An 11,250-nucleotide genomic window follows, 5' to 3' on the forward strand; every position below is an offset into this window, starting at 1 on the left:
CCTGCTCTCCCACAACCAATCGAGCTCCTTCACTCCCTATAAAATCCCACGTCTGAGAGGAGTCCGTGCGACTTCTCCGGCCCCTCCTGTCGGGCCGCAGAACCTCGCCCGGGAGCCTGAATAAATTCCTTCATATTGGATCTTCTTGTGTTGGCCTCAGTTTCTTCCTTTTAAACTCGGCAAGAACCCAAGAACAAACCTTACAGTTATATTACTTTATATTACTACCAGCAGTGCATAAGAGTTCCTTCTTCTCTGCATCCTCACGAACATCAGTTAATATTTTCTCTTTTTAATACTTATTCTCTAGCCGTATGCAGAAGAATGAAAACAGACCCCCTACTTTTCATCACATATAAAATGTAACTCAAGATGGATAAGAGATTTAAATGTAAGACCACAAACTGTAAAAATCCTAGAAGAAAACTTAGTGATATGGTTTGAATATGTGTCCCTGCCCAAATCTCATGTCGAATTGTCATCTCCAATGTTGGAGGTGGAGCTTGGTGGGAGGTGATTGGATCATGGAAATGTTTCTCATGAATGGTTTAGCACCACCCCATTGGCACTGTCCTCATAATAGTGAGTGTTTTATTGTGACATCTGGTTGTTTAAAAGTGTGTAGCACTGCCCCGCCCACTGTCTCTCTTGCTCTTGGTCCTGCCGTGTAAGGAATGCCTGCTATGCTGTCACCTTATCCCATGATTATAAGCTTACTCAGGTCCCTCCAGAAGCTCAGTGGATGCCAGCATCATGCTTCCTGTACAGTCTGCAGAACTGTGAGCCAATTAAATCTTTTTTTCTGTATAAATTACTCAGTCCCAGGTATTCCTTTATGGCAATGTAAGAATGGACTAATACATCTAATAAATATCGTATGGGGCTGGGTGCAGTGACTCACACCTGTAATTCCAGAACACTGGAAGACCAAGGCAGACAGATCACTTGAGGCCAGGAGTTCAAGACCAGCCTGGCCAACATGGCAAAACCCTGTCTCTACTAATAATACAAAAATTATCAGGGCATGGTGGCACACTCCTGTAATCCCAGCTACTCAGGAGGCTGAGGCACAAGAATCACTTAAACCCAGGAGGGGAGGTTGCAGTGAGTTGAGATTGCACCACTGCACTCCAGTCTGAGTGACAGAGCGAGACTCTGTCCCAAAAAACAAACAAAAAGAAATACGATTCTGGACATCAGCCTCAGCAAAGAATTTATGGTAAGACCTCAAAAGCAATTGAAACAAAACCAAAAATTAACAACTGGGACCTAATTAAACCAAATAGCTTCTGCACAGCAAAAGAAACTATCAACAAAGCAAACACACAACCTACAGAATAGGAGAAAATGTTAGCAAACTATACATCAAGTGAGGGTCTAATATCTGGAATCTGTAAGAAACTTAGACAAATTAGCAAGCAAAAAACAACCACATTAAAAAGTGGGCAAAGGACTCAAACAGACACTTCTCAAAAGAAGACATACAAGTGGCCAACAAACATATGAAAAAAATGTTCAACAACAGTAATCATCAGAGAGATGCAAATTCAAACCACAATGAGCTACTACCTCACACCAGTCAGAACAGCTATTAAAAACACAAAAAATAGCAGATGTTGGCAAGGTCATGGAGAAAAGGGACTGCTTATACACTGTTGGTGGGAATGTGAATTAGCTCAACCACTTTGGAAAGCAGCATAAAGATTTCTCGACAAACTTGAAACAGAACTACCATTTGACTGAGCAATCTCATTATTGGGTATATACCCAGAGGAAAATAAATCATTCTACCAAAAAGACACATGGATTCATAAGTTTATGGCAGTACTATTCACAATAGCAAAGACATAAAATCAACCTAAATGCCCATTGACAGTGAATCAGATAAGGAAATGTGGTACATATATACCATGGAATACTACACAGCTGTAAAAAAAAAGTGGAATTACATTCATTACAGCAACCTGGATGCTGCTAGAGGCCATTATCCTAAGCAAATTCATGCAAGAACAGAAGACCAAATACTGCATTTTCTTACTTATAAGTGGGAGTACACATGGATACACACAGACACAAAAATGGGACCAACAGACAGTGTGGACTACTAGATTGTGGAGGGGTTGGGGGAGAGGATGAAAAACTACTTCATGTAAGAAAATTCATATACAGGTAAATTGCATGTCATGGGAATTTGGTGTACAGATTATTTTGTCACCCAGGTACTGAGACTAGTACCCAATAGGTAGTTTTTCACTCCTCAAACCCTCCTCTAAGCCTCCACCCTCAAGTAGGCCCCAGTGTCTATTGTTTTTCTTCTGGGTCCATGTGTACTCAGAGTTTAGCTCCTACTGGTAAGTGAGAACATGTAGTACTTAGTTTTCCAATTAGGATAATGGCCTCCAGATCTATTCATGTTGCTGCCAAGAAAACAATCTCATTCTTTTTTATGGCTGCATAGTATTCCATGGTACATATATGTCACATTTTCTATCCAGCCTGCTGTTTATGGGCATTTAGGATAATTCCGTGTCTTTACTACTGTGAACAGTTCTGCAATTAACATATGTATGTATGTGTATTTATGGTAAAATGACTTATTTTTACTTTAGATATATACCCCAAAAAGGGATTACTGGGTTGAATGGTAGCTCTGTTTTAAGTTCTTTGAGAAATCTCAAAACTGCTTTCCACAGTGACTGAACTAATTCACATTCCCACCAACAGCGTATAAGCATTCTCTTTTCTCTGCAACCTCATCAGCATCTGTTATTTTTTTTTGAGTTATTAATAATAGTAATTCTGACTGGTATGATTGTATCACATTGTAATTTTGATTTACCTTTCTCTAATGATTAGTAATGTTGAGCATTTTTTTTCAAATGATTGTGAGTTTGTCTTCTTTTTGAAAAGTGTGTGTTAATGTGCTTTTCCGACTTTGTGATGGGGTTGTTTTTTGCTTGCTCATTTAAGTTTCTTATAAATTCTGGATATTAGACATTTGTCAGATGAATAGTTTGCAAATATTTTCTCCCATTTTGTGGTTTGTTTGTTTGCACTGTTGATAGTTTTTTTGCTGTGCAGAAGCTCTTTAGTTTAATTAGGTCCCACGTGTCAATATTTGTTTTTGTTGCAATTGCTTTTGGCATCTTTATCCTGAAATCTTTGTCAGGACCTATGTCCAGAATGACATTTCCTAGGTCTTCTTCAGTGTTTTTTTTTTTTTTTTAATAGTTTTAGGTTTCACATTTTGCCATTAATTCATCTCGAGTTGATTTTTGTATATGGTGTAAAGAAAAGATCCAGTCTCAATCTTCTGCAAATGGCTAACCAGTTATCCCAGCACCATTAATTGAACAGGGCATCATTTCCCCATTTGCTTGTTTTTGTTGACTTTGTCAAAGACCAGATGGCTGTAGGTGTGAGGCTATATTTCTGTGGTTTTCTATTCTGTTACATTGATCTATGTGTTGGTTTTTGTGCCAGTATCATGCTATGTTGGTAGCTGTAGTCTTGTAGTATAGTTTGAAGTCCAGTAATGTGATGCCTCTAGCTTTGGTGTTTTGCTTGTAATTGCTTTCACTATTCAGGCTCAATTTTGGTTTCATATGAATTTTAAAATAGGTTCTTTAATTCTGTGAAGAATGTCATTGGTAGTTTCTTAGGGCAGTATGTTTATTTTAACAATACTGATTATTCCTATCCATGAACATGGAATGTTTTTGCATTTGTTTGTGTCATCTATGAGTTCTTTTGGCAATTCTTTTTAGTTCTCCTTGTGGAGATCATTAACCTCCCTGGTTCTCTATATTCCTAGGTATTTTTTGTTTGGCTATTCTGATTAGGAATGTGTTCTTGATTTGGCACTCAGCTTGGACATTGTTGGTGTATAGAAATGCTACTGATTCTTGTACAGTGGTTTTGTATCCTGAAACTTTCCTGAAGCTGTTTATCATATCAAGGAGCCTTTGGACAGAGAATATGAGGTTTTCTGGGTATAAAATAATATCATCTGCCAGCAGAGGTAGTTTGACTTCTTCAATTCCTATTTGGATGCCTTTTATTTTTTTCTCTTGCCTAATTGCTATGGCTAAGACTTCCAGTACTATGTTGAATAGGAGTAGTAAAACTGGGCATTCTTACATTGTTTCAGTTCTCAAGAGGAGTGCTTTCAGCTTTTGCCCATTCAGTGTGACATTGACTGTGGGTTTGTCATAGATGACTCTATTATTTGGAGGTATGTTCCTTCAATGCCTACTGTGCTGAGGGTTTTTAACATGAAAGGATGTTGAATTTTATCAAAAGTCTTTCCTGCATTTATGGAGATTATCATGTGTTTTTTGTTTCTGGCCATTTATATGATGAATCATATTTATTGATTTGCAGCCAATGTTGCATCCAAGGTATAAAACCTACGATTATGCTGGATTACCTTTGTGATGCACTGCTGGATTCAGTTTGCTAGTACTTTGTTAAGGATTTTTGCAGCTATGTTCATCAAGAATATTGGCCTGAAGTTTTCTTTTTTGTTGTGTCTCTGCCAGTGTTTGCTATTAGGATAATGCTGGCCTCATAGAATGAGTTAGGGAGGAGTCTCTCCTCCTTAATTTATTTGAATACTTTCAGTAGGAATTATACCAGTTCATCTTTATACATCTGGTAGAATTCAGCTGTGCATCTGTCTGGACCCGGACTTTCTCTGGTTGTTAGGTATTTATTGCTTATTCAATTCCAGAACTCATTATCAGTTTGTTCAGGGTTTTTATTTCTTTCTGGTTTAATCTTGTGAGGTTAAATGGTTCCAGGAATTTATCCATTTCTTGAGGATATTCCAGTTTGTGTGCATAGAGGTGTTCATAACAGTCTATCGGTTTTTCTCCCCTGCTCTGGAATTGGTGATAACATCTCCTTTGTAATTTCTAATTGTGTTTATTTGGATTCTCTGTATTTTTTCTTTATTAATCTAGCTAGCAGGCTACTGATCTTATTTACTCTTTCAAAGTAGCAACTTCTGGATTTGTTGATCCTTGGTATGCTTTTTTGGATATCAGTTTTATTCAGTTCAGCTCTTATTGCTTCTGCTAGCTTTGGGGTTGGTTTACTTTTGTTTTTTGTTTTTTCCTTTTTTTACTTTCTTTAACTTTTTATTTTATTTACTTTTTATGTTTCTAATTTTTCAAGGTGTGATATAAGGATGTTAATTCGAGACCTTTCTAACTTTTTGATGTGGACGTTTAACACTGTAAAGTTTCTTCTTCTTTTTTATTTTTTTAAAGGGGTCTCATTTATTGTCACTGTTTCAAATGTACAAAAAAAATTAGAAAATACCCCCCAACTCAATTCCCTCCACCCCCACAACATTCCCCTCAACACAAATAATTTTTCCCAAAACCACAAACATAAACTGGTCCTGGTATTTCCATAAACAGTGCAGCTAAGAAACAGTTTACAGAAAATTTAACAGGATTCAGATTATATCCATTCTGTCCTCTCAGCCCTGAGAGGTAATAATTCCCATATGGGTCCCAGTCCTCCCCAATGGTTTTCCTATCTCTGGTGGAAGAGTCCTTTTACAAAGTGGTGTTTGGCTACTGCTTTAGAGATCCTCCTGTGCCTTCTTCTTCTTCTTGGGCTTTTCTTCTTGAATTACAGGGGGGTTTGTAGCTTCTCGTTGTAAATAGCTAATAAAATCACTTAATTCACGGCCACCTTCGTATTTCTTTGGATTTAACTTCTTGTTGGCTGGAGAGAAGTATATGGTAGGAAAACCTTTGACTTCATATGGAGAAGGCACATCATTGGCTGTGGCATCCGTCTTGGCTATGACGATATTTGGGTCTTTGCTGAGCTTCTCTCCAAGTTCTTTATATTTGGGCTCCAGATTCTTACAGTGACCACACCAAGGGGCATAAAATTTAATCAGCACATCTTTATCTTCATTATTCACTATTTTATCAAAATTCTCTGCTACCACTACCTTTACAGGACCATCATTGCTGTCTGGGATAGGTTCAGACTTCAGGAGTCTCTTCAGATTGTCATCAAAGTAATCCTGCAGGAACCTCTCCAAAGCCTTGCCATCACTTTCTGCATGACAAACTTCTCTCCTTTAGCAGTTCTGATGGCAACAACAGGAATCTCTCCAGTAGTGCTTTCCAAGCCAAAATCAGAAAGTTCATGGCTAAAGGTTTTGCGGCTAGCTACAGCAAAGTTGAGTTTGTGCCCAGCATCCAGGAATTTCTTTGCCACCATCATTACCCTGTTTCTCCAGTAGTAAGAACCCTTAGCATTCTTTTCATAGTCCACATCATAGTAAGCGATAAGTAAGTCCTTGCCCTGTATCAAATCTTTATTGTCTTCTGTCATGTGAGGGCAAATACCAAAAATGTTTTCCTGGATAAACTTTTTAATTTTGCCACTGGTCATTTTCTGCTCTGTATATGCCACAGTCTTGTCCTCAAACTTGTTAGTCAGATGTGAAGGACGAAATAAGGTGATACCCTCTCCGTTATCATCGTACTCGTTCACCAGAGACTCAACATTCGTACGTGCAAATCGGTAGTTATCCCTCAAGTTGCTGGCTGCTTTTAGGAACTCAGAGTGAGCTTCACTGAATGAATCCTTGAAAAAACCTACTACGGAGGCATCTTTATCACTAATGAATTTCTGAAATTCTTCCTCAGTCTTGAGAGGCACTGAAGCTGGGCCTGCCTGCTTCCTCAGGTGGCTGACAATTCCATCAGCAGTCCTAGGTCCATCATAAGCACCTGCTTCTTCACCATCTCTAAATACCTTCAGGATTGGATAGCCACTGACTCCATATTTATTACAGGTGTTAGTGTTGGCAGTGCAATCAACCTTTGCTAATGGAACTATTCCTTTTAATCTGGTAGCTGCAGCTTCATACTCAACAGCAAGTCTCTTGCAGTGTCCACACCACGGGGCAAAGAACTCAACAAGCATGAGGCCCGCAGACCCCGTGTCAGAGACGCGACTCTCGAAGTTGTCGTCCGTGAGTTCCAGCACGTCGGAGGCAGCGGCTAGGCGGGCCGCAGCAGCGCCACGCCCGGGAACAGCGCTAGGCGGCGGAGGCGCATGGCGGCGAGGTGAGGTGGGGACAGCCGGAAGAGTCGGGGCTCGGCTGGGACTGTGGAGGTCGTGCGCGCGTCCACACAGCGGCTGTCTGCGCTCGCGCGTCTGGCCCAGGCAGACCTGTAAAGTTTCTTCTTAACATTGCTTTAGCTGTGTCCCAGAGATTCTGGTATGTTGTACTTTTCTTCCATTTGTTTCAAAGAATTTCTTGATTTCTGCCTTCATTTCATTGTTTACCTAGAAGTCATTAAGGAACAGGTTGTTTAATGTCTATGAAGTTATGTGATTATGAGAGATCTTCTTAGTATTGATTTCTATTTTTATTACATTGTGTTCCGAAAGTGTGGTTGGTATGATTTTGGTTTTTCGGAACTTGCTGAGGATTGTTTATGGCCAATTGTGTGGTCAATTTTAGAGTATGTGCCATGTGCACATGAGAATGTATATTCTGTTATTTGGGGGTGGAGTGTTTTGTAGGTGTCTATTAGGTTCATTTGGTCAAGCATCAAGTTCAAGTGCTAAATATCTTTGTTAGTTTTCTGCCTTGCTGATCTGTCTAATGTTATCAGTGGAGTGTTAAAGTTTCCTGCTATCATTCTGTGGCACCTAAGTCTCTTGATATGTCTCTAATAACTTTTTTATGAATCTGGGTGCTCCTGTGTTGGGTGCATATATATTTAGCGTGGTTAAGTCTTGTTGAATTGAACCCTTTACCATTATGTAATGCCCGTCTTTGTCTCTTTTGTCTGTTGTTGATTTAAAGTCTGTTTTTTTTTCCAGAAATGAAAATGGCAAGCCCTGCTTTTTTGTGTTTCCCATTTCCCTTTTAGATTTCTCTCCATCCCTTTACTTTGAGCCCATGGATGTCATTGCATGTAAGATGGATCTCATGAATACAGCATGCTTCTTAATCCAACTTGCTGCTCTGTGCCTTTTAATTGGGGTAGTCAGCCCTTTTACACTCAAAGTTAATGTTGATATGTGTAGATTTGATCCTGTCATTGTGTTGTTAGCTGCTTATTATGCAGACTTCACTGTGTAGTTGCTTTATAAGTCAACGGTCCTGTGCTTAAGTGTGTTTTTGTGGTGGGTGGTAGTGGTTTTTTCCTTCATTATTTGGCACTCTCTTAAGGATCTCTGGTAAGACACATCTGGTGGCAACAAATTCTCTTAGCATTTGTTTGTCTGAAAAGGATCTTATATCACCTTCACTTATGAAACTTAGTTTGGCTGGACATTAGTTGGAGTTTATTTTTTTAACAATGCTGAATATAGGCCCCCAATTTCTTCTGACTTGTAGTGTTTCTGCTGAAATGTCTACTATTAGCCTGATTCGGTTCCCTTTGTAGTGACCTACCCCTTCTCCCTAGTTGTCTTTAATATTTTTTTTTCATGTCAGCTTTGGGCAATCTGATGATACATGTCTTGAGGATGGGCATGTTGTATGGTATCTTGCAGTGGTTCTCTGCTTTTTCTGAATTTACATGTTGGCCTCCCTAGAGAGGTTGGGGAAATCTTCATGGACAATATCTTCAAATAAATTTTCCAAATTGCTTGCTTGCTTTCTCTCCTTCTCTTTCGAGGATGCCAGTGAGTCATAGATTTGGTATCTTTACATAATCCTATATTTTTCAGATGTTTTGTTCATTTTTCATTTTTTAAGACATTTTTGTCAGGCTTAGTTAAGTTGGAAAGCCAATCTTCAAGCTCTGAGATTCTTTCCTCCACTTGGTCTATTTGCTGTCAATAATTGCAGTTATATTATTAAATTATTGTAGTGTGTTTTTCAACTCTATCAGATCATTTTTTTTAATGGCCTTTCTTCTTTCGGCCTGGCATTTTGAGTTACTGGAGTTCTTGTGCTCATTCTTTCTCATCTGTGTGCACTGATGTTCCTTTAATCCTTGAAGTTGCTGTCCTTTGGGTGGGTTTTTTAAAAAAAATTTTTATCTTTTATGCCTTTGGTGGTTTGATTGTGAGCTTTGGCACTCCTGGGCTATGTTCTGTAACTCTTGGGGACTGGTATTGGACCCTTGAATTTGATCTCTGATCTCTAGATGTTAGGAACCTGATGCACTGGAGGGGCCAAAGTGTTATGATCACTGGCCCCAACACTCTAGTGGGGTGTGCCGGCCAAAGTGCTTCATAGGGGCAGTGGCAGTGGTAACATGCTCACTTGCACATGCCAGCAGCCACAGCAGCACAGCAGAGTGCCAACATGAAGGAGGCCATGGGCCAGCAGCAGGGACAGGGTGGTTACAGGGTTGCCAATGTCTGTGCACGATCTTGCACCAGAAGCAGATGCGACGCAGCTGGGCATAACACCAGCTGTTGCAGGGGTCTGGTTCCATCATCTGTGCACAGACTTGTGTCAGAAGTAGTAGTGGCAGCACAGGGGGCTGCCCACACCTCAGTGGTGGCAGCGTGCCATTGAGGGTGGGTAGGGCAGCCGGGTGTGCTTACTTACCAGGAAGCAGTGGGGTGGTGAGGTGTTTGTGGATGTTCACTGTCATGAGAAGGGAGGCAAGGTCCACCCACATGCATGTGCTGGCAAAGCAATGGGGCGTGGGTTCATGAGCACATTCTTGCCAACAGAGCAGCAGGTAGAGACTGCAGTTGGGGGAGGTTCCAGGTGGGCTCTTGGAGCTCTCTAATGATTAAGCATGGTCTGCCAGAGAGGGAGCTATAATGAGGGCTCCTGAGAAACACCTTGGTAGGGCATCTGAGACTGCACTGCAAGAGGGTGGCCTCTGGCTGGGCCCCCAGGATAGGTCAGCAGATGAGGGCGTGCTCAGACTGGACTGGCCCGGTCCTACAGGCAAGATTACCCTGCTCTGTCCAGGCTAAAGCTACCTAGAGGACCTTGGCAAGCCTTGGGGGATGGGTATCCTGTGCTCCAATGCAGCTATTCCCTTGCCAAATCCTCTGCTGGTTTGGCAAGGGCTAGAGTCCTGCCCTTGCCACCTTTCCAATTTGCTCTCCTTATCAGCCCAAGTGTCCATGGAAGTCATGAGGTCTCCTGCTGCTAGGATTCTGGAGGTCTGTGGTGAGAGTGGGCCAGTCCTCACCTGTTCAACTCACTCTTTCCCCAGGAGCCACTTGGGGCCGGGAGTGGGTCCCAGTGTTTGGCAGCCCCACACAGGGTTCCCAGCTTTCTCCCTCTTCGTCCATTGTCTGCATCTTCCCTCCATCCACTCTCAGTGCCTTCCCCCTGAAGATCTGCTCAGAGTGTGCCAGTCTTCCTGATGTCTCAGACCTTTGGTGAGCAATATTTCTCCTGGCTGTGCCTAATCAGTCATCCTGCCTTCCTCCTAATATGTGGCTTTATTTCTGGGTTCTTTATCCATTGATTTATATGTGTCTATTTTTATACCAGTACCGTGCTGTTTTGCTTACTATAGCCTTGAAGAACAAAACTGGGGGCATCACATTACTTGACTTCAAATTATACAAATGATTCTTGATAAACATATATAACTCAACTTGTGGGAGAAGAGTCACGTAGGCATACAGAAGGGATAGCTACCAGCCCTGAGTTTTATGTGTGCTGAGTACTATATATTTTACAGATGATCCAGAAACCACTTGTAGATCACTTAATAGAATCCTTATTGCACATTTTTATTGTGAAACTGAGATCAAACTACAGATCTCTTTTCTAATAGAATTCAAAGTTGTTTTAGTCAGTAACATCATCAAATAACATTTTAAATGCAAAAAAGTAATATGTTCAATGTTGAAAACTTGTAAATCTAGAAAAGTCACAAAGGTAACAGGAACAGAAATGAATTTTAATTACCATGTAACTATCAGTACACTACGTTTTTTAAAAGTGGCATTCCAGAATTTTTTTTTAGAAGCATGGATTTTGATGTTTACACTATTTTTCCATGTTATTTCAGCTTATTCTTTAATCATTAAATATTATGTACCTACGAAAAGCATAGAGACTATTATAATTTATGCTCATGTGCCCACAACCCAGCATATAAAATAAATTATTATAGATATAAGTGAAGTCCCTTGTTTAATCCATCTGGTCCCCAATAAGAAACACAGTGACACACTCAGTATAGGATCATTCCAGAAGAGTTTTTGGAAGAGGGGACTATTTACAACGATGTGGGTATAAGAGAACCACAATGGATAGTGCAGAATCTT

At 40.4% G+C, this 11,250-nt stretch overlaps 1 protein-coding gene across 1 annotated transcript; it reads right to left on the reverse strand.

Annotated features, from left to right (window-relative positions):
* Positions 1–5,367: 5,367 nt before the first annotated feature.
* Positions 5,368–7,094, reverse strand: LOC105729239 (protein disulfide-isomerase A3-like). The gene is given in 3 exon segments (XM_064384143.1): positions 5,368–6,081; positions 6,084–7,055; positions 7,058–7,094. Coding segments are annotated over 3 exon segments (1,497 nt in total). The 3' UTR covers positions 5,368–5,593.
* Positions 7,095–11,250: the final 4,156 nt, after the last annotated feature.

The sequence above is a fragment of the Aotus nancymaae genome, unplaced genomic scaffold (assembly GCF_030222135.1).
Source record: "Aotus nancymaae isolate 86718 unplaced genomic scaffold, 86718_ANA_hifiasm-v0.15.2.pri h1tg000004l, whole genome shotgun sequence".
NCBI lineage: Eukaryota > Metazoa > Chordata > Mammalia > Primates > Aotidae > Aotus > Aotus nancymaae.